Source organism: Enhydra lutris, unplaced genomic scaffold, assembly GCF_002288905.1.
Source record: "Enhydra lutris kenyoni isolate GAN:26980312 unplaced genomic scaffold, ASM228890v2 scaffoldscaffold22, whole genome shotgun sequence".
In the NCBI taxonomy this organism is placed as follows: Eukaryota; Metazoa; Chordata; class Mammalia; order Carnivora; family Mustelidae; genus Enhydra; species Enhydra lutris.
In genome coordinates this window covers 28,492,350-28,518,637 of record NW_019154106.1, presented here as the reverse complement: position 1 = coordinate 28,518,637, position 26,288 = coordinate 28,492,350, and the positions used below count along the sequence as shown (strand labels likewise).

Here is a 26,288-nt window from a genome sequence, read left to right as displayed (position 1 = left end):
GACCTGTCTCTGAGCCACCGCCCGCTTGAGCCCTGTCGGCCGACTCGTAGCCTACCTCTCGCATCTCTGTACGGAAACATGGCGCCTCCCGGCTCGAGCCCCCGCCCACCGAGCCCCCCGAGCCTGCACCGGACCGCGCCTCCCGCTTTTCCGTACGAAAACATGGCGCCGCCCTACGAGGGGCGGGCGCCTCCCGGCTAAAGAGCTGCCTCCTCCTTCCCGACGCTTGAGGAGCGGCCACACTGGCCGCTACCCACCCGAGCCTGGCTCGGAGGACCGCCCGCAGCGCGGCGAGGGATGCAGCCTCGGAAGGGCAGAGGCTGAAGCGTCCCGTGCTCGCCGCGCATCGCTCCGCGCCTCTGCCGCGGCGCCGGCGGCCGTCTCATTCCCAGCGCGAGCGGCAGGAGGGAGAACTCCGCGGCAGGTGAGGGAAGGGGACGCAGAGGCTGGCAGCCCTGCGGGGCCCGCGCGGGAGGCGCCAGGTGGCATTCCCAGGCATTTCTTCGCCTCGTCCGCGCCGGTCGGGTCCCGTGCTGTCGGGTGGAGCCAAGGGAGAAGCAGGGGCGGCGGCGGGGTGCGGCGTAGAGCGGCCTTTGTCCCGCCCCTCGAGGCCATGCTACTAGCGCGCCCCTCTTCCATCGCTTGCAGCCGGCCCGCCACTCCCTCGCCGGCCGGAACAGTTGTTTACAACGGAATCCGGGCGCCGAGAGTGAGTGGCACTGGGGGCCAGAGGGAGCGGGTCCCGGCGTCGGTGGACGGAGCGCCTTTCCTTTGCGGAGAGACCCTTTCTGCTGGGGAGTGTCTTGTGGCTCCCGGGCCGAGCATGTAGCTCGGATGGAAGGCCTTTCGGGCCAGTGCGAGGAGCCTCCTACCCCGGTTCCCTTTTCGGGCGGAGCCGGAGTTGTTGATTGTTGAATGAATGAGCACGCTGTAAGCAGTCGGTGCTTCCTGTAGCCCAGTAATTACAGCTACCATTTGTGGGAAGCCTGTGGTGTGCCGGCTGCTGTTCTGCACATTCTGTCGTCTCATCGTCCCCCAAATCGAAGAAGTAGGTAGCTGCATTTTACAGAGGAGGAAACTGAAGTTCCCCAGCTAGTAAAGAGCCAAAATTGGAACCCAGGTACGTCTGAGACCAACGCCCATCCTTCCCACACACGCTGACATCACAGAGATGACACAGCTGTCAACAAATACTTAACGGGCTTCTGTTTGGAAGATAGGCTTACACGGATGGAGCGGATTGGGAAATGTGGTTGGTGCTGGGCACGAAGAAGTTAAAAATCTACGTGAAGAGTTGTGTGTGTGTGTGTGTGTGTGTGTGTGTGTGTGTGTGTGTTTTCAATAAAACTAGCAGTTTTACAGGCTCGCCCCAACCCATCTTTCCCTCTTCATCACCTGCCACTAGTTCTCCTGCTCATTTTCGTGTGCCTTCACATTTGCCCTCTGAGTGAAATGCTCTCCCTCTCCACCTCCTCTCTCACTCTAGTCATTTTTTAATTGGGTGAAATCCTCTCTTTTCAAAGGAACAGCTCAAATGTCACCTTTTTCGGGAAGGTTATCCCAGCCTTCCACCAGGCAGAATTCTTGTCTCCGTCTGCTGTGTTCCCTTAGTGATTTCTTCATGCCACCAAGACTTAATCTTCAGCCTGTTTCCTAGTGAGCATGTTTCCCTCTCCAGGCCTATTTAAATAAGTATAGATAGATAGATAGATAGATATAGATTAAGATACAGAATTTTTAAAAGGATTTTATTTATTTATTTGACAGAGACACAGCAAGAGAGGGAACACAAGCAGGGGGAGTGGGAGAGGGAGCACCAGACTTCCTGCCCAGCACAGAGCCAGAGTCAACTGGACTTGGGGCTTGATCACAGGACCCTGGCATCATGATCTGAGCCGAAGGCAGATGCTTAACTACTGAGCCACCCAGGGGCCCCTAAATAAGTATATTTTGAATTGGATTTAAGGCAAGGATGCATGCCAGATATTCAGTAACTAGCCCAACAAGAGTTCAGGGAAAGGTGCAGACATTGCTGGGAAGTGTTCTGGGAGGAGTAGGACTTGAGCTGAATCTTAAAAGGATGGGGTTAGTTTACTAAACCCAGCGTTGGAGAAAAGCATGCCTTCCTCCTCACTGCGCAGTTAGGAGTTACTTCATCCTTTCTGAGCTCATTCTCAGCATGTGAAGAGGATAAAATTAGCAGTGTGTGTGTTTGTCCTTTCTCATAGAATATGCTGGCAATGTTATCTTTTGGTTTGGAGCATATCCAGAGCCTAATAGGATTTAGGACAGAGGAGATGGGTGTCTGGAGTGGGATGTTAGAAGGTAAGAGGAACTGCATTAAAGCAACCTTCATATTAATAATACAGGCCTGGGGGAAAAAATGCAGGCCTGAAAATGTCAATTCCAGTAACTTCATTTTATTTAATGGAGGGATCTGAAATTTCAGATAATTATATCAAGTGATTCTTCTCTGTTTAATGTGCAGAAGAGAGTCTGCCAGACCTTTTGGAAGCAGTCAACATTTCTTTTGATCCTTGGATTACCATCCAGGTGTATAATAAAGACTAATTAGTGTTTATGAAAATGTTTTGTGATCTCCAAGTGCTGATGGTACAAATTCTAATTATTTGCAGTTTTGTGAATGCAGAAACATTGTCTCTGTCTTCTCCCTTAATTAGAAACACCTTAGGAAGAGAGAACTCCAGGGAAAAACCTCTGGAAGGAAAAACTTGACAGAACTTCTACAGTAAAAAGAGGTTACAATTTCAGGCCTTTTTTTTTCTTTTTTTTTTTTTTTTTAAACTGGCCAAAACCAATGTGCTAAATATTATTGCTGTTCTAACCAGCAACTTAAAAAATTAAAACCCCACCCAACCCCATACATTGTGGTTGTTTGCAACTTCCTCCTTACGATCTTTTCCTGCTCACTGACAAGAAGTTAATAAAAATATTTGCCCCGCATATTCTTACATGCCTTGTAAGATTCTACCTTCTATGTGTCATCTCTAGTCGTCCACACAACAGAATCAGGGAAGCGGCTTATCAGCCCAGTGTATGGAAGCAAAGGTTAAAAGCATGGTTTCCAAAGACTTTTCATATCAGCTCTCAGGAATGAAAGTAGTGACGAATTGAATCACTCTTTGATTAAAATAGAAGTGGGCACTTGGTAGTATTATCTTCCAACAATGTAAGGTCTGTCCTGTTTTCTTTTGACATGGTACTTAGGAGTGTGGGACAAAAATATTCAAACTTGTCGCTCTGTATCTGAGGTACAGGTCCATAAATTTGGTAAATCACAAGCGTAATTTTAGAGCTGTCTATTTAATCACAGGTAGAATATGATAGCTGGGTAAGAGCTTCACAAGCCCATTCATTTTCACAGGTGAGAAAATTGAAACCCAAGGAGGATAAATGATTTGCCCAGAGTCACACTACTAGCTAGTGACAGAGCCAGAACATTTTGTTCACTTTTTTTTTTTCTTTCCTAGGAAAGTGAATTAAACTTAATTGAGAATGTCCGAAAACCCTGACAAGCCCAATATAAATGAAGCAGGAAAATCAAAATCGAATGATTCTGAGCAAGACCTTGAAGATGCTGTGAAAGGTTCTGATGCCGCTCTACAGAAAACAGTAAAGTCGGGCTCTCCCAGCACCCAAAGAGTGCAAAGACCTCACTGTAAGCAAATTTGCCTTTGGGTAGAAACCCTATTATCATGTTTTGAGATGATACTTTGATTAGGCTTCCTTTTACTTGTGACCCTGACCTGGGTTCTAATAATATAACATTGCGGATAACTAGTAAGTTATAATATTTAAGAATAGCAAGTTTCTCAACCGGCAGCCTAGTCACTTGTGGGTTTTCTTTTTTTTTTTTTTTTTTAAGATTTTATTTATTTATTTGACAGAGAGATCACAAGTAAGTAGGCAGAGAGGCAGGCAGAGAGAGAGAGGAGGAAGCAGGTTCCCTGCTGAGCAGAGAGCCGGATGAGGGACTCGATCCCAGGACCCGGAGACCACGACCCAACCCACTGAACCACCCAGGCACCCCTCTTTTTTTCTGGTTTTTTAAAAAATTTTATTTATTTATTAGAGAAAATGCCCGGTGGGGAGGCAAAGAGCAAGAGAGAGAGAGAGAGGAGCAGACTGAGCAGAGAGCCCTGCAGGCCCATCCCAGGACCCATATAGATCATGACCTGAGCTGGAAGGCAGATGCTTTACGGAGCCACCCAGGCGCCCCCACTTGTGGATTTTCAATTGCTAGAGAAATTAAAATTTTAGGATCCTGTCCGGAATATTCCTGTCTTCCTGTGGTCTCCGTGGCATTCCACTTTCTCTGAAGTGCTCTGAGAAAGAGGGTGGAGTGCAAATTGTAGCTTTAATTTAAAAAAACGTCTGAAAAGTCTGAGGCAGGTTCCAGCCAGGACTCTGCTTGTGCAGGTTAAAAAAGAAATAGGTTTTGAATGTGAGTGAGGTCACCACACCCTAACTTCATTGCCTGGGGGCTTCGTTCCCACGAGGCTGAGGGGATTCAGTTTGCTGAATGGTCGGTGAAGTCATTTCAGATCCCTGGCAGGGAGCCGGCCTCACGGATGAAAAGGTGGTAATTTCCACAAGTATTCCCAGCAATCGCCCCAACTCATGTCTTTTATTAAGAATACTTAAGCTTTTTGAAGTGAGTCCAAAAATGAAAGTTTTAAGAGGGAGTGTCATAGTCTAAGAATGTCAGTGCTGATGTTATCTCTTTAAAGTGGAGGTGATCAGTAGTTCTTCATATTTGAAAGAAATATGAACATTTTTGTGGTTTTAGGTGTGTTTCTTTTAAAATGATCAAAGTCCTTCCCAGGTAATTTATTAGTCCACACAATACTCTTTTCTTTCTTTCTTTCTTTCTTTTTTTTTTTTTTTTTAAAGATTTTATTTATTTATTTGACAGACAGAGATCACAAGTAGGCAGAGAGAGAGGAGGAAGCAGGCTCCCTGCTGAGCAGAGAGCTCGATGTGGGGCTCCATCCCAGGACCCTGGGATCATGACCTGAGCAGAAGGCAGAGACTTAACCCACTGAGCCACCCAGGCGCCCCTGTTTTCTAATTTTTAAAATGAGGAAATTACACTTATCTCTTAGGATAGTTGTAAAGATTAAATGAATTCATGTAAAGTGTTTAGAATAAGCTTGGCACCTAGTAAATGCTCAACAAATATTAATTGTTAATACTACTGGCATGTCATCTGTTGTGATTAAAGATACCAGGACTGATTGCTGTAATTGGGATGTATATGGCTGATATGATGGTTTTATCACCTACAGTTTCTGATAAAGGAGGATCATTGGTATGAATCTTTAGTCATTCTTTGATTGATGGCCTTGCTTTGGCATCCTGTCAGTCTAATGGCATGACTCCAAATTAATGTCTAGCCAACATTAGACTATATTATCTGAGACTGTATGTAGTTATGTCCTTAAGACAAGAGTACTTATCTTGGGACCCAAGATTTTTAGGGGTCGTAGGAACAGCCAGAAAAGTATATCAACATTTGTGTGCATATGCATTTTTTTAGGAAGAAAGTCATGGAAGATTTCATTAAATTTGTTTAGAAGTCTATACCAAAATGATATATAAAATCAGTGCCCTAAAATATTGTTCTGGCTTCCTTGTTCTTCTTATAATAATAGGTAGGCACAGGGCCGTGGGCCTCTGTGTAAAGCTCAGACCCTATAGTCTGGGGACCACATCAGGAAGCCTCACTCATCACCTAGAGCATATATAAGAATTTATAAAATATGAAAGAAACTGCAGACATTTGAGTTTATAATAACTGTAAAATCACTTCTGGCATTCTACAAATTAAAATGTAAATAGCAAAAAGATAATCTTTAGCCTTGCAAATTTTAATAGAGTAGTATTTTAAGGGCAGAATTGCTGTTGGTAACTGTGATATTGTGAATTATAAAATAAGAAAACTCTGTGTTTTGGCCAGTTCCTGGCAAAGAGCTCCTTTGGAATTTCCTAAGTGATGAGCACAGGAAAGGTATCTTTTGTTATGTTAATGAAGTGACTTCTGGAAAGCATTTAGGTCACCCAAGGATGGGGGCTGGTTCCTAGGGGGACCCAGTCATATGATTAATTGGAGGGTTGAAACTTTCTTTTTTCTTTTTTTAATTTTAAAGGTTTTTTTTTTTGTTTTTTGTTTTTGTTTTTTTTTTTGGTTTGTCAGAGAGATTGAGAGCGAGCACAGGCAGGCAGAGTGGCAGGCAGAGGCAGAGGGAGAAGCAGGTCCCCCGCCGAGCAAGGAGCTCCATCCCAGGTGGCTGGGATCATGATCCCAGCCAAGGCAGCGTCTTAACCAACTGAGCCACCCAGGCATCCCAAGGGTTGAAACTTTCAGTCTCCTCCTCCAACCTGCAGACTGGGGAGAGGGGCTGGAAGTTAAATCAATTGTCAATGGCCAGCGATTTTTTTTTTTTAAAGATTTAAGAGAGGAAGGAAGTGGGAGCCTGGGCATGTGGGGGGAGGAGTAGAGAGAGAATCCTCCAGCAGATTCCCTACCAAACAAGGAGACAAGAGGGACCCAGACCATGGGTTTGATCCTAGGACCCTGAGATCAGGACCTGAGCTGAAATCAAGAGTTGGCCACTTAACCGACTGAGCCACCCAAGCGCCCTGCCAATGGCCAGTGATTGAATCAATCATGCCTGTATAATGAAGCCTCTATTAAAAACCCCAGAGGACTGTGTTGGGGGAGCTTCTGGGTTGATGAACACGTGGTGGTGCTGGGAGAGTGGGGTGCTCTGAGCACAGACGCTCCTCCCCCCTTGCCCCACCCATCTCTTCATCTGGCTGCTCCTGAGTTCTAGCCTTTTATACTAAACCAAGGATCTGCTAAGTGACACATTTCTCAGTTCTGTGAGCTGCTGTAGCAAATTAAGCGAGCAAGAGGAGGGAGTCATTGGAACCTCTGATTTATAGCACAGGTGACACTGTGGACTTGGAACCGGGGCAGTTTGTAGAACCCAGCCCCTAACCTGTGGGATCCGACGCTACCTGCAGGTAGATAGTGTCAGGATTGAATGGAATTATAGGACCCCTGGCTGGTGTGTGACAGCTGCTTGCCCCCACACATGTTGGAATTTGGGTGCAGAACCTTTAGTAGTGATAGAGAATATTGAAAAAGAAAAAAATGGCTGGCTTGTGAGAATTGGTTGGCCCTAATCTGAAATGGTGATTTGATTCTAACAATGATGTGTTCCTTAAACACAGAGCTCCTCAGAGGAAGGGTCAGTCAGCTGTAACTTAATGTCCCCTCTGAGATTCTCTATTTCCATATGCTTCTCTGCTCACAAAGCACCTTCTGTGCTGGTGTTTCATCACCTGTTGGCCAGTGAAAGATGCTGTATTCAGATGAAAAGCATCAATTGTTATTCCAGTTAATATTTTCCATGTAGCTTTTTGATTTATTAAATCAGGTCTTTGTGAGTTTAATTAGTAGATCCCAGGCATCCTTAGATAAAGGGATGATACTAAGTTCTTATATTTTTTAAAAAGATTTTATTCTTATTTTTTTTTTTTTGAAGATTTATTTATCTTTAGAGGGAGAGAGAGAAAAAAGGCACACAAGTGCATGTGGGCAAGGGACAGATGGGGTGAGGAGAGGGAGAGAGTCTTAGGCAGACCCCATGCTGAGCATAGAGCCCAAGGCAGGACTCTATCTCACAATCCTGAGATCATGACCTGAGCTGAAACCAAGAGTCAGACACTCAACTGACTGTGCCACCCAGATGCCCCTAAAGATTTTATTTTTAAGTAATATATCCAACATGGGGCTCGAATTTACAACCTGGAGATGAGAATCACATGCTCTACTGACTGAGCCAGCCAGGCGCCCCTGTGAATTTAATTAGTGTATCCCAGGCATCCTTAGATAAGTGGATGGTACTAAATTCTTACATTTTGGTTTGTTTATTTCAGTAATCTCCACACCCAGTGTGGGGCTCGAACTCACAACCCCAAGATCAAGCTGCAGGCTCTTCCAACTGAGCCAGCCACGGTCCCTCCGCTCTTACATTTTTTAAAGCTCGTGACTAGACTTTGAGTTATGGTGTATCCGTGTTCAGTCAGTATTTATTAAGTGCATGCTGTGTATCAGGAACCCAGCAGTGAGCCAGCAGGTCCACACGGTCTCTTTGCTCATGGAGCTTGCTGTCTAGTGAGGAAGACAAAGTGACAAGCGATTTCTACACAGCGCACTAAGTTCTGTGGATAAACTTTACCCTTGCTTCACCTCACTCACTCTATAGTAGTTTAGGTGACATTTGCCATTTGAGAATTTGCAAACACAAAACATCAACCCTGTAATTAGTATGCAGTGAACAATTCCTGTGGGTATAGATCTATAACGTATCCTGATCGTATCTTAAAATTGTAGCTCTTATCTCTTTTGATCAGGTACCCTTCATTAATAAGTTTGATTTTAAGTAGTCTCTAAGTTGGACAGTGCCTGTAAACTGGTGTCTGATGTTCTCAGCACTTGGTACAAATGGTTTTGTCCCAAGTATGCCCAAAACCCTGTGAACACACTAACCTATAATTTGGAAGTCTCCTCTTTCACAGAACATTCCTTCGGTTGTCTTCTTTTTGCATATTAGTAAATAGTGGCCCTGGAAGATTTAAAGATTTAGGAGCAGAGGGAGATGGAAAGACAGAATCCCAAGTGGTCTCCCTACCTAGTGTGGGCCTCCTTGCAGGGCTTGACCCCACGACCCCGGGATCACAACCTGAGCAGAAACCAACAGTCAGATGCTTAACTGATTGAACCAGCCAGGCGCCTCTGGCCCTGGAACGTTTAAATGACTTGTTCAAGGTCACATTCAAGAGTCTTGGTTAGAGGGAATTGAATTTCTCCCTGACGTGCTGTGTCCATTGTGTTTCATGACTAGGTACCATGAGACCAGTGTCTATTTCTCATCACCCAAATGCCCCAAATTGTTGAAAAATGGCAAATTTACTGTGAAAACTGGGTGTGTTTCTTTCTTTTTTTTTTTTTTATAAGTTTAAGATCAGACATTTGAAGATTTTTGCAAAACCAGGGCTAAAACAAAACGTGGAAGCCTTGGTGACAATCCTGAGTCTCTTTAAGTTGGTGTGGCTCTTGATCTTGGGGTTGTGGGTTTAAGCCCCACATTGGGTGTAGTGGTTACTTAAGAAAAATAAAATCTTTTATTTTTTTTTTTAAATCTTTCTTTATTTGACAGAGATCACAAGTAGGCAGAGAGATAGGCGGGGGGGGGGGGCGGGGGGTGGAATCAGGCTCCCCGCTGAGCAGAGAGCCCGATGTGGGGCTCAATCCCAGGACCTTGGGATCATGACCTGAGCCGAAGGCAGGGGCTTAACCCACTGAGCCACCCAGGTGCCCCTGGAATTTAATAATTTCTGATGCTTGCTGTTGATATGCCACAGTGGAAGTTCCATTTTCTGATAAATGGATAGAGAAAATATTAGCTTGAATAAATTTAATAATCAGTATGCATACAGCAAATTCCTGCTCAGTGCCTTTGAATTTTTAATTGACTTCATTGAGGTATAATTTATATATAATGAAGTTGAATTTTAAGTATGTATTTGAGTTTTGACAAACGTATTTACAGTTGTGTCACTGCTGCCACAATTATGAGCTTCTAGAACATTTTCATCACCTCCCCAAATCCCCATGTCCCTGGACAGTGAATCTTTCCTACCATTTGATCACAGCGTTTGACCCATTTAATGTACTGTTGAATTTGGTTTGCCATATTTTGTCGAGGATCTTTGCATCTATGTTCATCAGGGATGATGACCTGTAATTTTCTTTTCCTGTAGTGTCTGGTTTTGGTGTCAGGGTAATGCTGGCCTCATATAATGAGTTCCAGCCTTTGGCAACCACTTACTTGCTTTCTGTCACTATAATGTTGCCCTTTTTATGATTTCAAATAAATGGAAACGTACTGTATATAGTCTTTGTATCTGACTCGTTAACTTGAGATGATGCTTTTAGGATTCATTTGTGTCTTTGCATGTATTAGTTTATTCCTTTGTTATCGCAGGGTAGTATTCTGGTGTATGGTTACAATCTGTTTATCCATTCTGCCGTTGATGGACATTTGGATTAGTTCTAGGTTGTGATTGTTAGGAAGAATGCTGCTATTAACGTTTGAGTACAGGTCTTCACGTGGCCATATGTTTTCAGTTTTCTTGGGTGAAGACCTAGGAATGGGTTTGCTGGGTCATGTGGTCAGGGTATGCTTTACTTCATAAGAAACCAAGAACCAGTTTTCTAAAGTGGCGGTACCATTTTTCATTCCCATTGTTTATGTATGAGAGAGTTCCAGATGCTCCACATCTATGTCAGGACTTGGTGTGATCAGCGTCTTTCATTTTGGCCATTCCAGTAGGTGTGTAGTGGTATCTCAGTGTGGTTTTAAATTGCATTTCCCTGAATCTAAAAGGAAAAACCTACAGTTTTCTACCTGTTTTCACACCAGCTGGATGTCCTACACTGCAACTGAATTCTGACACTGTTTACCCACAGATACCATCAGATCTTACAGGTGAAGGGCTTAGTTCCACAGGAATACTGCCCCCCACCCCCAGCCCCTCTGCTTTGGCCACCAGTCACAAGCCTAGGTTGTCATCTGTGCTTCTGACCAGTGGGCTATAGCTTGGAGATTCTGCCGACCCCTCCATGGATTCTGTTGATTTGCTAGAGTGGCTCACAGAACTCAGGGCGACACGGTTCTCTGGTTTATTAAGGTAAATACAGATGAGCAGCTAGATGAAGAGCTACCTAGGGTGAAGTCTGGGGGTTTCCTCCATGCCGGAGCTTCTGTCTGTGGAGTTGGGGAGCATCACCCTTTCCAGTATGGATGTGTTGGACAACCTGGGAGATCTCGGAACGCCCTGCAATTAGGACTTTATAGAGGTTTCCTCGTATAGGCCTGATTAATTATTAACTCCATTTCCAGCCCTTCTAACCTCTCTGGAGAATAGGACTGAAAATTCCAGCCTTCTGATCCTGGCGTGGTCTCTCTGGTGACCAGCCCCCATCCAGAAGCTGTCCACGAGCTCATTCAGAGTCATCTCGAAAGAATAAAACCTGTTCCTTCTGCTTATTGCTTCGGAATTAACAAGGGTTTTAGGAGCCTGCTGTTAGTGAGGGGTCGAAAACCAAATATTAAAACTAGATGCTCCTCGTGTTCTTATCACTTAGGAAGTAAGAAGGATTTTAGGAGTCTTCTGCCAGGAACCAGGGGCAGAGACCAACGTGCATATTTTCTGTTATCTCACACTGATGATTAATGATGTTGAATGGCTCTTTGTGGCCTACTGGCCACTTGTGTATCTACTTTGGAGCAATGTCTCTTCAGATCTTTTGCCTATATTTTACTGGTTGTCGTCTGTTTTTGTGTTGTAAGAGTTCTTTCTGTATTCTGCATACAAGTCCTTTATTGCATGTGTGTTTTGCATAGATTCTGTCCTACCTGACATTCCTTTTCATTTTCTTTGTAGGAGTCTTTCACAGAATAAAAGTTTTATTCTTTTATTAATTTTTTTCTCTTAATATATTGAGTTTTTTGTATCTTACTCTAAGAAATTTTACCTAATTCAAGATAAAGATTTCACCTATCTTTTCTCCTAGGAGTTTTATAGTTTTAGCTCTTATATTTAGGTCTGTGGTCCATTTTGAGTTCCTTTTTACTTATCATGTGTGGTTAGGGTTGAGGGTCATTCTTGTATATCCTGAGAATCAAGTGTTCCAGCACTGTTTAGCTAAACTAGTCTTGCCTCATTGACTACATGTATATGTATGTATGTGTGTGTGTATCAGTCTGTTTCTGGGTTCTCTCTTCTCTTCACTGGGTCTGTAGATCTATCTTCATACCAAAAACACTGTCTTGATTGTTGTAGCTTTAAAGTAACTCTGGAGATCAGTTAGTGTAAATCTTCCAACTTTATTCTTTTCCACAATAGTTTTCATTTCTGTAGGTCCTGTGCATTTCCATGTAAATTTTAGAATGAGTTTGGCTTTTTCAACAAAAAAACTTGCTGGGGTTTTTACTGGGATTGCATTTTATGAGTAGATCAATTTGGGAGAAATTGACATCTTAATAATATTGAAAATTTTTATCTGGGCTTTGATTTTTGGATTTTGGATTTTGATTTTTGGATATTATATTTTGCTAATATTCATGAAGCAAGATTTATTTATTTAGTATTTTTATTCTGTGGAAACGTTGAAAAGACTTTTTGTTGAGTATTCCCAACTTCCCCTTATGTGACTAAATAAACATTTTTACCAGATAGGATATGACCAGCTCTTAGATTTAGTTCCTTTTTTTTGGTGAGCAAAAGAAAAAAGTAAAAGAGGAAGGCAAATAATTTTTGAGTAACCTAAGAAGATCTTTATAACTGCTAAACCCTGTGCAAACCAGTGACATTATTTATCTCATTTTAAGCCTAGGTCTTATCCCCATTACAGAAAATTAATATACCTTCTTAATTATCTTCTAGGTCAGTGCTTTTCAAATTATGGTTTCAAAACATTTTTAGTATCACATACAGGGTAGTAGCTTGTTTTTTGAGTAGCACCTGATGTGCTAAACTACTTGATTGAATTTTAATTTGGGGGAATTCACTCCTGGCGCGGTATTAGTGGTGGCACAAAATGTAAACCGATGATGGGAACAAATGAGGAAATCCTAGATCTGGGGTCTCCTTTCTTAAATTTAGGATAGGCTAAAAACAAAGAGATTAGAAAACACCCCTCTGCTTCTTGGACAATTTGATAGTCTGTGACTTAAAAATCTTACCTAAGTCTCAGTTTAATTTAATCATTTCCACTGACCAGCCATAAGTAAAAAACCAGCTATTTTCAATGTTGGAAGTAGTCTCTGTTTTTAGGTTTCTAGGTTAAAAAAAAAAAATGAAACAGGTAAAGTTCTATTGTTTGAAATTGCCAGAGTATTTTCATAAATAGAGGCATAACCAAAATTATTAGTTGGTACCAGAACCACTGCCTTCTCCTCACTTTAATGGAAATTTTAATCTAGAGAAGCAAATCTCTTACACTGGGTTTTGTTACAGCTAGTCCTCCTCGATTTGTGACAGTAGAAGAACTTCTAGAGACAGCGAAAGGAGTCACTAACATGGCTCTAGCCCATGAAATTGTAGTAAATGGAGACTTTCGGATTAAACCAGTCGAATTACCAGAAGACAGGTAAGGCGGTTACTGAGTTACCTTGTTTAGTGGAACTCTGCCATTTCCCAGTTCTGGAAAGGTCTTCTCCACTTGATGTCAGCCTATTCAAATGTATTTTTTCCTATTGTATGTTGTTGCTAAAAAAAAAATCCCTCAGTATGTCTGTGCTTGGAATCACTAGTGTTTGGAAATGGATCTCAGGACCACTGATCATAAATAAAAGGTCTAGGAAATCTGTGGACACCTTTATGTCAGCTTTCCCCTACTGCATAGGGCTTAGCTGTCCTATCTTGTGTTTTCATTGCATTGTTTCATTCATTTCTTGTAAACTATCACATTGTACTATAATTGTTTGTTTACTGTGTTCTTCACCAGATTGTAATCTACAAAGACAAGGGCTGTACGTTATTTTCTATGTCCATAGCACCTGGCACACATCATATTGAATCTAAAACTCTTGAGTGTAAAGTGTACCTTCTAAAATGTATTGTCGTAAGAAAGAAAAATCATTGCCCATTATAACTGTACAAGTGTCGTGATAAACATTGGAGGAGGAATGGCTGCTGGGTTGCCAAGCTATGGTGTCACACACATGAGCCTTTTATGACTTTATAGACCTTTCTTCTGTGTTCTGCAAAGATAGTACTTTTTCACATTAATAATGAAGAGCTACTTGTTTTGCTCTCACAATATAAAGACTTTGTTTTTTTTGAAGATTTTATTTGTAAGTAATCTCTACATACTACATGGGGCTCAAACTCCAAACCCTGAGATTATGCTCTACTGACCAAGCCAGCCAGGTGCCCCCAGATACTGGTTTTAATGAGATGTTATATGTTAGTGGTAAGAGTTCGGTACCTAATTAAGCAAGTACCACACAGATGACATAGGAATAGGATATTTTCTGGAAATAAAGTACTTCAGCCTATATATATGCCGAGTTGTTATCTTAAACTGCTTAATCATAAATATCTTAAGGAACTTGCTGTTTTCTGGGAAAATTAAAACAGCTCTGAACTTTTCAATATGCTTTTTAGCCTATGGCACTGTTATATGCTGTTAATTGGCCCAATGTCATCTGTCAAATGAGTTGAAAGTTATTCTGTCCAATGAGTTATTTATTGAAATAAATCACTAAACTTAAAATAAGGTATGTGCTTGGTTTAAGTATATCCAGGAAATCTTTCCTTCATCCAAAGTATTTTTAAAATTTCTCACCCTCAACGTGTAAAATTTGTGCTTTTGGAAGTGATTTGAGGCTCAAATATTTTATTTGCTTATTTTTTTCCCATTTGTTTCCAGTTTGGAGAAGAGAGTGAAGGAGATTGTACATAAAGCTTTTTGGGATTGCTTGAGTGTCCAGCTAAGTGAAGACCCCCCCACATATGACCATGCCATCAAACTTGTTGGGGAGATCAAAGAGGTGAGGCAAAGAGCCAATTGTGGTGCTTTTCTGGTGTGTTTGGAGTAGTCAGCGTCTCTGTGTTGCTGCACCAAAAGACTCGAAAGAAATTGAAGGATAAGTTAAAACTTGTACTTGTTGAAATGTGGATTAAGACTATTTTTGGCTCAATGTGCTTTTAAAAATTTGAAACAAGCCATGATAACTTGAAGGCTTTACTTTTGTAAATGAAGTTGTATTTGTCTGTGTGTATGTATTTTTTTAATATTTAAAGATTGAGAGCAAGAGAGCACACGTGCGAGCAGGGTCAGAGGGAGGGGAGAATCAAGCAGACTCTGCGCTGAGCAAGGAGCCCAACATGGGGCTCGATCTCACAACCCGATGACCCTGAATTCATGATCTGAGCTGAAACCAAGACTTAGACGCTTAACTGACTGAGCAAACCAGATGCCCCTGAAGGTTCATATATTTAGAATGAATTATTTAAAGAAAACAAAAGTTATTTTATAATATAGGTGGTTTGTAAAAAAAAAATTAATAGGTGTGGAAGTGTTCAATTTATAATGGCCAAAAAATGATTCAGTCCTTGGGATAGAGAAGGCATTATGTAGAAGTTAATTCTTTTGCAAATACCTTTAGCAGTGGTATCAAAGAAATGTATCGGTGGAAATTGACATCTATGTTGGCTCAGAGGCTCACATTAATTATGTTTTTTCTCGCTTTTAACAGTTTATCTTTTATCTGAGGGACTGCTACATAAACCTTAAATGGAAGCTTAAATAACTAGTCTAAATGATTTGCAAACAGGGCACCGGCTGGCTCAGTCAGTAGGGCACACAACTCTTGATCTCAAGTTTGTGAGTTTGAGCCTCATGTTGGGCATAGAGTCTATTTTAAAAATAAATGATGTGTAAACATGTTTTCTATCCATGACTAAATAAAAGGTTAAAATATGTATCACAGTAACAATTGTATTACAGTAACAACTTAATAACAAGCCCTTATTTGGGTCATTGTGAGTTCCTTTGCATATAATCAAAAATGATGTCTGACTAAGAAACTTTGATTTAACTTAGCTGTGCTCTTTTGTAGACTCTCTTGTCTTTCTTGCTGCCTGGTCACACTAGACTGAGAAACCAGATAACAGAAGTCTTGGATCTGGATCTGATAAAGCAAGAAGCAGAGAATGGGGCCTTAGACATTTCCAAGCTGGCAGAATTCATTATTGGTATGATGGGGACCCTCTGTGCACCTGCTCGAGATGAGGAAGTCAAGAAACTAAAGGACATTAAGGAAATAGTGCCCCTTTTCAGGTATAGAAATCATGTTAATCCCCTTAGTGTGCTTAAAATACAGAGCCTTTTCTCTTTTACTTTTCTTTTTAGATTTATTCATCTTGGAGTGGGGGGAGGGGCAGAGGGAGAGAGTATCAAATAGACTCCATGCTGAGCGTGGACACAGGGATCAATCAGAGCCTGTTTTCAAATTTAGAATTCAAGTGTAGATACATGTGAATTTTTAAAAAAATTAAAAAACAAACATTTTGTAAAATATAGAAAAGTAGAAAGAAGAAAAAAAATCATCATAATTTTACCATCTAGAGGCAAAATCAGTTAATCGTGTTGATATTTTTTTTGTTTTTAAAAAAAGATTTTAGGGACGCCTGGGTGGCTCAGTTGGTTAGGCAGCTGCCTTCGGCTCGGGTCATGATCCCAGCGTCCTGGGATCGAGTCCCACATCGGGCTCCTTGTTCTGTGGGGAGCCTGCTTCTCCCTCTGCCTCTGCCTGCCACTCTGTCTGCCTGTGCTCACTCTCTCTCTTTCTGACAAATAAATAAATAAATAAATAAATCTTAAAAAAAAAAAGATTTTAATTTATTTATTTGACAGAGATCACAAATAGGCAGAGAGGCAGGCAGAGAGAGAGGAGGAAGCAGGCTCCCCACTGCGCAGAGAGCCTGATACGGGGCTCGATCCCAGGACCCTGAGATCATGACCTGAGAGGCTTTAACCCACTGAGCCACCCAGGTGGCCCTATATAATTTTTTTTAAAGTAGGCTCCACACCTAAAGCTTTTATGCCTGACCCTGAGATCAAGAGTTGCATGCTGTACCAACTGAGACACTCCGGATTTATATAATTTTTCTGATACTATTATTGACAAACAATTGACATGATGCTGCGTGAGAATTTGACTTTTGGCCAACTGCTTAGCTCTGTTTTTCCTGTAAACAGATAAAGGTGTTCTGCATCAAAATGCTACCCTGCCCTGTTGCTTGTGGGGAAAGTGACTCTGATTGGTACATTGCGTCTGGACCGAAAGTAATGATAATGAACTATGCTTAGTGACAGGGACACCACACTTTGGAAGTCCTTTAAGGGGAGTAGCTTTTTTAACAGGTCATGTCCCTAGTGGAGACACTAGAAGCCATGCCGTAGAATTATTACAAACTCTATTAACACAAATATATACATAAATATGTTAGCCGGGCAGCCCCCAAACGTCTGTCTTCTCTCAGCTGTTACTGTAACCTGTGTGCTGCTGCCTTATTGGCCATCTGAGTGCCTAGATGATGCCAGACCTCGTGACCCCAAATGTTCAGCTGACTCTAAGAAGTCCTCCTGGTGGGCATGCGGGCCTGACTTTTTCTATAAACCTTACACCCTAATTAGGGGCGCCTGGGTGGCTCAGTCGTCAAGTGTCTGCCTTCAGCTCAGGTCATGATCTCAGAGTCCTGGGATCGAGCCCCGAACTGGGCTCCTTCTTCCGAGGGAAGCCTGCTTCTTCCTCTCCCACTCCCCCAGCTTGTGTTCCCTCTCTTGCTGCCTTTCTGTCTCTCAAATAAATAAATGAAATCTTAGATAAATAGACAAACAAACATATCCTATTTCACTTTTTTTTTCAATTGAAAGTGTCATTGAGATAATTGTGTATTCGTGTGGAGTTGTAAGAAATAATACAGGACACTTTATCCAGCGTCCCCCGAAGCTAACCTTCCGCAGAACTACAGGGCATCACAACTAGACTGTTGAGATGAATACAATCCAGGGACCTCATGCAGATTTCCAGTTTTACTTGAATGCGTTTGTGTCTGTATATTAATTTTTATATAATTTTATCCCTGTGTAAGTTTGTGTATCCACCACTGCATTCAAGGTCCTGGGCAGTTCCAACACCACAGGATTCCTTTTGTAAAACCAATGTAGATTATTTCTTAAAACTCCCATAAGTATTTGCAAAGGCTGCAAGATATTTATTTGCATAGATATGGCTAACTATTACCCTATGGAGATGGACAATTAGAGTACATATAATTACTGTTTAATCCTATCCTTGCACATAAAACTTTTTTCTATATTTTAGATTATTTCCTAACTATAAGTTCTTTAGGGTGTGAGAGCACAAGCAGGGGGAGCAGCAGAGGGAGAAGGAGAAGCAGACTCCCCGCTGAGCAGGGAGCCGGATGCAGGGCTCAGTCCCAGGACCCTGGGATCATGACCTGAGCCAAAGGCAGACGCTTAAACGACTGAACCACCCAGGTGCCCTTATTTTCAGCTTTCTTGATATCCTTATATAAGTGTTTGGTTCGTATAAAAATGCTCTGCATTGTGAAGTTACCTCAGGGTTTAGAAAGCATTGAAACACCTCCCAAAAAGGGGCACCTGGCTGGTTCATTCCGTAGAATGTGTGACTCTTAATCTCAGAGTCATGAATTCAAGCCCCACACTGGGTGTGGAGATTACTTAAAAATAAAAATCTTTTTTTTTTTTTTAAGGTTTTATTTATTTATTTGACAGAGATCACAAGTAGGCAGAGAGGCAGGCAGAGAGAGAGGGGGAAGCAGGCTCACTGCTGAGCAGGGAGCCCGATGTAGGGCTGGATCCCAGGACCCTGGGATTATGACCTGAGCTGAAGGCAGAGGCTTAACCCACTGAGCCACCCAGGCACCCCTAAAAATAAAAATCTTATTGGGGCTCCTGGGTGACTCGGTTGGGCGTCTGCCTTTGGCTCAGGTCATGGTCCTGGGGTTCCAGGATCAAGCTCTGTCCGGCTTCCTGCTTATTGAGAAGTCTGCTTTTCCCTCTGCCCTTCACCCCGCTCGTTTTTTCTCTCTCTCTCCCCACCTCTCCGTCTCTCTCTCAAATAATAAAAATATTTTTTTAAAAAAATCTTAACAAAAAACTAGAAATGGATTTGTTTATTCATGCAACAGGCTCTTAGTGAACATCTCTCAAGCAGTGGGCCTGGTGCTAAATGTTAGAATAGTCAGAAAGAGCTTCTAATAAGGCCAAGTGAGGAGTTCCTAGGAAGTGAGTCCTCTGGGGAAATAACTTGCAGCAAACTCAACCTAAACTCAAATTCCTACTGAGACAGAGAAGGCCCGGGGAGCCTGGCAAAAATGGGAGTCTGTACACTGTTGAAAGGGAGGCAGCTGAATGTGGGCCCATGTTGTCAGATCTTCTCATTTCTCAGGAGAGGCTGGAAATGGAGATCTTTGAAAACACGTTGGGAGCACAAACACGCTCGTGGGCTACTCCAGTCAGTGGCTGCCAGTGGGCAGTTTCCGGCCGTCACTGGTCTGCAGTAGGTTGATTTAGGGAATTGCTAAGGAGTGCTCAGAGGAGAGGCAGAATGTGCCCTGGAGAAAGGCGGCTGTCCCATGTACTTGGGAGGTGGACAGGATGGGAGGGGAAAGGCCACGAATCATTCTCAGACTGTGTGTCTTTTCCATAATAAACACCCACACATAAGGTCATTGTATCATGCAGTGTTAGGTCAGTCCCAGAGGGCATCAGGGGGACTCAGAGGACATTTGACCCTGTTCTTCCTTCCATGTGGGGCCACACCCAAGCCTGTACCTTGGGTTCTCAGCCAACCTTCAGCAAATAGGTCCTTTAGCCGCTCCCAGCTCTCCCTGCTCTGACAGGCAGGATTCGAGGCGTCCTGAGCGTCCGGTCAGGTCTGCTCGTCGGGCACATTCAGAGTGCGAGCTCACGGTTCTGCTGCAAAACTAGAACAGAAAGCAGGCCCTGAAACGAAGATCCTGCGAGGGGAGAGGAGAGAGTTCTTATTCTTTCTTTGCTGGGAAAGTGAATTAGCCTGTGTAACAGTGAAGACCGGGTGGTCCCATGTCTGCCCTTGATCCTGGGTCCTGGCTGTCCTTCGTCTGTGCCTCCAGGAAGGCTGACCCAGTGCCAAGGAGCGAGTTCCAGCCTAGACAGGCAGTGAGGGAGCTGTGTTTGCTTGGAGGTAGGCCGTGGAGGAGTGGGGACAGAAGGCAGCTTAAAAACTTACAGTCTTTTCAATCTGTTACTTAAATTTTTGTGTTTTCTAAATTTTTCTTATTTTATGTTTATTTTTTTTTAAAGATTTTATTTATTTGACAGAGAGAGATCACAAGCAGGCAGAGAGGCAGGCAGAGAGAGAGGAGGAAGCAGGCTCCCTGCTGAGCAGAGAGCCCGATGCGGGGCTCAGTCCCAGGACCCTGAGATCATGACCTGAGCCGAAGGCAGCGGCTTAACCCACTGAGCCACCCAGGCGCCCCTTATGTTTATTTTTTATTAAATAATCTTTTTGCCCCATGTGGAGCTCAAATTCACGACCCCAGGGTCAAAAGTCGCATGCTCTACCGGCTGAGCCAGCCAGGCGTCCCCGCTAAATTTGTTTTTCTTGATCTACTTGCTGCCCTTTTTGAGATGAAAAGCCTCTCTCAAATCTGCTGCCTTCTTTCCTCCAAGACAGTGCTTCCTTGACACGTGCCCAGTTCTAAATGCTTTTCTTCCTTTTCCTTCAGGGCAATTTTTTCCGTGTTGGACCTTATGAAAGTGGACATGGCAAACTTTGCCATCACTAGCATTAGGCCGCATCTCATGCAGCAGTCCGTGGAATACGAACGGAAGAAGTTTCAACAGGTTTTGGAGAAGCAGCCAAGTACGTCCGATGCTTTGTGGCTCCTGCACTCTTTCTCCATTTCAGGGCCGTAGCTGGTTGCACAACGACACTCTGCCAAATAAAACTCAAATTTTGTATGGGAGCGTTCTGATTTCAAGATCGAAAAGTACCAGACTTTGGACTTGACAATCGACAAACAAGAGAAACAGAAGTAGAATATAAGAAAAGAAATTTAAAAGAACCAAGAAGTCCTAAATTAGGTTTTTAATGAAAACATCAGTTTGGGGTAAATCGTATGCTTGGCCTTAATTTTTAAAACATGACAGACTTCTTGTGACTGTTTAATTCACTTGCCCCTCTCTTAAAGGTACAGGAAGAAATTTTACTTTGCCTCCGTTCTATATGCAGAAAGTCTTTCTGGTTTTATACCCAGAAAAAGTCTCATTTTCATAAACCTCTCAGATGACTGCAGGAGTACAATAGGACTATAGCATGCAAAGCTGTGTTGCATTTCTAGGATGGTTTTGGGGTGGGGGTTCTCTGCATCGACAGCTGATAGTCCTGGTTAATTACAGTCTTTGGATCCAATTTATTTATTTATTTTAAGATTTTATTTATTTAAGGGTCACCTGGGTGGCTCAGTCAGTTGAGTGTCAGCCTTTGGCTCAGGTCATGATCCTTGATGATCCCTCTCTCCTTCTGCTTGCCGCTCCCCCTGCTTGTACTCTTGCTCTCTCTCTCTCTGTCACTGTCAAATAAATATATAAAAGCTTAAAAAAAAAAGATTTATTTGAGAGAGAGCACTGCCGGGGGGTGGGGCAGAGGCAAACAGAGCGAGAAGCAGGCTCCCCGCTGAGCAGGGAGCCGGACATGGGGCTTAATTCCCAGGACCCCGAGATCATGACCTGAGCTGAAGGCAGATGCGTACCCAACTGAGCGCCCCTGGATCCAATTTATTATGAGTTCCATTTAGTCACTAACTGGGGTGGTTAAGAAAGAAAATGGTGGTCTCTGGCTAGATTGTGTTGCTGGCCAGAGCAGGTGCTCATCCCGCCGCAGACAGAGAAGGCCGAGCTGGCCCGGAAGGGGTCAGGACAGAGGTGAGCAGAGGAAACTGTACCGGGAGAAGAGCGGCTGCTGTTCCCCGGCACATACACAAGGCGTGGGTTGGGGGCGTGGGCCTTACCTCGCATAACCCTCCTGCTGTGAGCCACTATTTTCTTAATTCCAGTTTATGGATGTGGACCTCGGTTTTTTTTAAGATTTTATTTATTTGACAGAGAGAGATCACAATAAGCAGAGAGGCAGGCAGAGACAGAGGGAAGCAGGCTCCCTGCTGAGCAGAGAGCCTGATGCAGGGCTCGATCCTAGGACCCCGAAACCATGGCCTGGGCCAAAGGCAGAGGCTTAACGCACTGAGCCACCCAGGTGCCCTATCGGTTTTTTTTTTTTTTAAGAGTTTTTATTTATTTGACAGATATCACAAGTAGGCAGAGAGGCAGGCAGAGAGAGAAGGGGAAGCAGGTTCCCTGCTGAGCAGAGAGCCTGATGCAGGGCTCCATCTCAGGACCCTGGGATCATGACCTGAGCTGAAGGCAGAGGCTTTAACCCACTGAGCCACTCAGGCGCCCCTGGACCTTGATTTTGAGAAATTTTTGACCAGAATGGATTGACCGCCTGGTTGATTTTCTCGCCAGAGTTGTCCTCAGGAAGCATCCAGGCTGCCAGTTTTCCGGGCCAAAGAGCCTTAGTGTGCGAGTCCGGTTCCAGCAGCCAAGGGCCCAGTGAGGAGCTGCTGCTGTGGCCCCTGTGCTGGTCAGGCGCCCGCTGCCTCCTCACATGGCCAAGCTGGGGGACTACAGAGCGTGCCGCCTGCAGAAGGCTAAAGGGACAGCATGGCTGCCCGCCAGGACCTCTGTGCCACTCGTGCGTTGACACAGGTGCTTCCTGCTTGTTCCAGGAGCTGTCAGAGGGATTTTCTTCTCCTGTCATGTGGATAAAAACCTCGTCTTTCTCTTGTGCCCCCTCAGAATCCCTGGTGCATTTCTCAGCTTAGAAAAGGAGGGAGCACCCGGGGGCAGATGAAAGACACTCGCGATCCTCCCGGCGGTGCTCCTGATGCCGCAGAAGCCACGTCCTAGGGGCGGCACAGCTCCCCTCCCATGAGGTTGAAAGCAAACGAGCTTGATGGGAGACTCCGATCCAGACAAGGAAAAGGCCTCATTTTCAATGCGGAGGATACTTTATACTGGGAGACTCTCTCCTGTGTCTCCTCCTGTGTCTGGGCAAGAATTTTTGCATCTACCTGAGCTGGAGTCCTCAGAGCCCCTGCCTCGTCTCCTGCGGTGGTCGGGGTGGGGGCGAGGGCCATGGTTTTCCGGACAGCTGTAGGTGGCCAGGCCTGGCTGTGTGCTTTGTATTCACTATCTTGTTAATCCTCGGAACTGCCTACCAGGTGGTGGTGTCCATCTCTTTGTAGGAGGAATCTGATCATCCTTAGCTGGTAATGGCAATACTGTGATTTAAACCAAGTTCTGTTTGGTTCCAAAGTCCGTACTCTGTATTACTCTGTATATACCACACCTTCGGGATGATTGTGCCACACCTTCAGGATGATCATCCCTAAAGCCATTCCAAGAAGTGTCCCTCCTGAGTGTCATGGTAATGTGGGTGGCCTTGTTTTTCACAGATTCCCTGGACTTTGTCACCCAGTGGCTGGAAGAAGCCGCAGAGGACCTTCTGAATCAGAAGTATAAAAGTGCCCTGCCAGCTGGGGGAGGGGCGGCCGGCTCTGGGGATGGCCCCACGCCAAATCCTGTGGCTGTCCAGAATTATGCATACCTGAAGCTTCTGAGATGGGACCATCTGCGGAGACCTTTCCCAGAAGTAGGTGCTGCAGAGCGGTCTAACTGCTCGTTTCTTTTTGTGCGGTAGAACTTTGAAAAAATAAGTTTTGCGATGATACAGTTCTCTTACCAGAAAATGTCCCCTTTTAAATTGAACAATTCGTTGGGTTTTCATCAATTTACAGTTAGAGGACCAAAGCGTTTTCATCACCCTAAAAAGAGACCCTGTGCCCTTTCCCCACTCCCCTCCCCAGTGGCAACCACTAATCTACTTCCTGTCTCTATGGATTTGCCTCTTCTGGACATTTTATGTAAATGGGATCCTGCACTGTCGGCCTTTTGTGTCTGGCTTCTTAGACCGAGCATGATGTTCATCCATGTCATATGTATGAATACTTCATTTTTTGATTGGAAGTTGTATTTTTTTAACCGTAAAATATGCGAAATACAAAATATACCGTCTTTTTTTTTTCTTTTTAGTTTTTTAAGTAAGCTCTACACCCAGCGTGGGGCTCGTACAACCCAGCAGGGGTTGTGCATTCCACCAACTGAGCCAGCCAGGTGCCCCAAGATTTCCCATCATTATGTGTACAGTTCAGGGCATAAAGGACGTTCAGGGCATAAAGGACGTTCTTATGGTTGGGCCACCATTACCACTGTCCTTTCTAGAACTTTCCCGTCTTCACAAATTCAAACTCTTTTTTTTTTTTTTAAAGACTTTATTTATTTATTTGACAGACAGAGATCCCAAGTAGGCAGAGAGGCAGGCAGAGAGAGAGAGGGAGGGGGGAAGCAGGCTCCTAGCTGAGCAGAGAGCCCGATTCAGGACTCGATCGCAGGACCCTGGGATCATGACCTGAGCCGAAAGCAGAGGCTTAACCCACTGAGCCACCCAGGAGTCCCTCAAACTCTTTAAATACACCTCATGCCTCCCTCCGCCTTGCCCCTGGCAACCACCGTTCTTCTTCCTGTCTCTGGGTCTGACGACTCCAGGTGCCTCATATGAATGGAATCCTACAGTGTTTGTCCTTTTGTGTCTGGCTTCTTTCATTCAGCGGATTGTCTTCAGGCTTCACCCGTGTTGTGGTGTGGGTCAGCGTTTTCTTTTTAAGTCCGAACAACACTCCACCGTATGTCCCACATTTTGTTGAGTCATTCATCAGTTGACAGACATTTGGGTTGTTTCCACTTTTTGGCTACTGTGAACTGTGCTGCCCTGAACGTTTGTGTACACATTTTAGCAGGGGGGGCATGTATTTGCAGTACTCTTGGGTGAATACCTAGGATGAGAATTGCTGGGTCACGTGGTGACTTGAAGTTTCACACTCAAAGGAACCGAGTTTTCCCCGAAAACTGTCTACCCCCACCCCTGCACCCCAAGCAGCCGCACCACTTCCCCATCCCCCAGAGGTGCATGGGCCTTCCAGTGTGTGCTGCTGAGCTGCTGTCCTGTTTTTACACGACTTGATTAAAACCATAACAGTGATGTTGCTTTTCAGTTTTATGTAAAAAATACTACTTCCCATTCCATGTGCAGGATAAAAACAAACCAACCAACCATAAAGGTTTTTCACAATAAGTACTTCTTACTAAGAAGATGATAAACAAGGGATTTCTCCCATTTTTGTCTGTAACCTGCTGGTTTGGTGTGGAGACTGCCTCATTTTTGAGGACATTTGGGGTTTTTATCTCTAGCCTCAGAAACTGCTACTTCTCTAAATCTTTCTCCTCTAAGTTCCTTATTTTTCCTTTGAAGACGCTGTAAGCCCATGGCTTCACTCTTGCTTCTGAGTTCCCTGTTTCTTGCCAAAGGAGGCTTTAAGAGGGTGTGGTATTGAGAGGGTAGGGGACGCCCCTTTCCAAATGGTGACATGTTCTCACCTGGAGGGCATTTCGCAGCCTGACATTTCTTTTAAAATACTGCTGTGGGGAAGATGGTGTTTTCGTTGGACACCAATGTCTACCCTCAGGATTGATCACTGGAAATGTTTTGTACCCTAAACCCCAGCCCCGCACAAAGCCGGGATGCTGCTGTGTAACGTGGTGAAGTCAGGGAAGAGGCTGAGTCTGGGGAAGCATCTTTGTTTAACAGAGGATCCTGACTCTTTAGGATTTTTAAACTTTATTTATTTATTTGACAGAGAGAGACACAGCGAGAGAGGGAACACAAGCACACAAGCACTGGGGAGCTGGAGAGGGAGCCGCAGGCTCCCCGCTGAGCAGGGGGACCCCGGAATCATGACCTGAGCGGAAGGCAGATGCTTAATGACCGAGCTACCAGGGTGCCCCCAGGATCCTGAATCTTTTTTTTTTTTTTTAAAAGATTTTTTTTTTTATTTATTTGACAGATCACAAGTAGGCAGAGAGGCAGGCAGAGAGAGAGAGAGGAGGAGGAGGAGGCAGGCTCCCTGCTGAGCAGAGAGCCCGATGCGGGACTCGATCCCAGGACCCTGAGATCATGACCTGAGCCGAAGGCAGAGGCTTTAACCACTGAGCCACCCAGGCGCCCCCAGGATCCTGAATCTTAAAGATGGTTTTCAATGCTTGAGAAGAACTCTAGGCTAAGACTCTAAATTGTTAATGTCTTGATTTGGTGTGCCAGTTTCTTATAGCAAAACTGGCCCTTCACATTTATTTGGGTTACCTGTAGAAACTCCCATCGGAAGGGATATCTCGTCAGCCTTTCCAGAGTTCTTTCCTTTATCCCACGCAGGGCACTTTGACCTGGTAGGACGCATGGATGTCTGCCACGGGGGATGCAGTCGGAGAAACTCACTCACTGCTTTCTGGGTGGCTTTGGTTTGTTTTCTGTCATTCCTCCTTTTTCTACTTTTGGTTTCTTTTTTGTTTTCTTCATTCACTTGCCGACTCTGAAGGGGCCTCCTTTGTGCTAGATAGTGAGGGGACACCAAGGTGA

At 44.1% G+C, this 26,288-nt stretch overlaps 1 protein-coding gene across 2 annotated transcripts in view; it reads left to right on the top strand.

Annotated features, from left to right (window-relative positions):
* Nucleotides 1-373: 373 nt before the first annotated feature.
* Nucleotides 374-26,288, top strand: part of LOC111149729 (t-complex 11 like 1) — a 32,293-nt gene continuing 6,378 nt past the window's right edge. The window contains exons 1-7 of one of the 2 annotated variants that reach the window (XM_022506972.1): nucleotides 374-424; nucleotides 3,492-3,679; nucleotides 13,117-13,249; nucleotides 14,534-14,654; nucleotides 15,726-15,946; nucleotides 20,428-20,564; nucleotides 23,215-23,411. In XM_022506972.1, the coding sequence (XP_022362680.1) occupies nucleotides 3,517-3,679; nucleotides 13,117-13,249; nucleotides 14,534-14,654; nucleotides 15,726-15,946; nucleotides 20,428-20,564; nucleotides 23,215-23,411 (972 nt within the window). In that variant the 5' untranslated portion in view covers nucleotides 374-424; nucleotides 3,492-3,516. Of the gene's footprint in view, nucleotides 425-868; nucleotides 1,121-3,491; nucleotides 3,680-13,116; nucleotides 13,250-14,533; nucleotides 14,655-15,725; nucleotides 15,947-20,427; nucleotides 20,565-23,214; nucleotides 23,412-26,288 lie in introns of those variants that run through there. The other variant, XM_022506970.1, reaches the window with a different exon arrangement.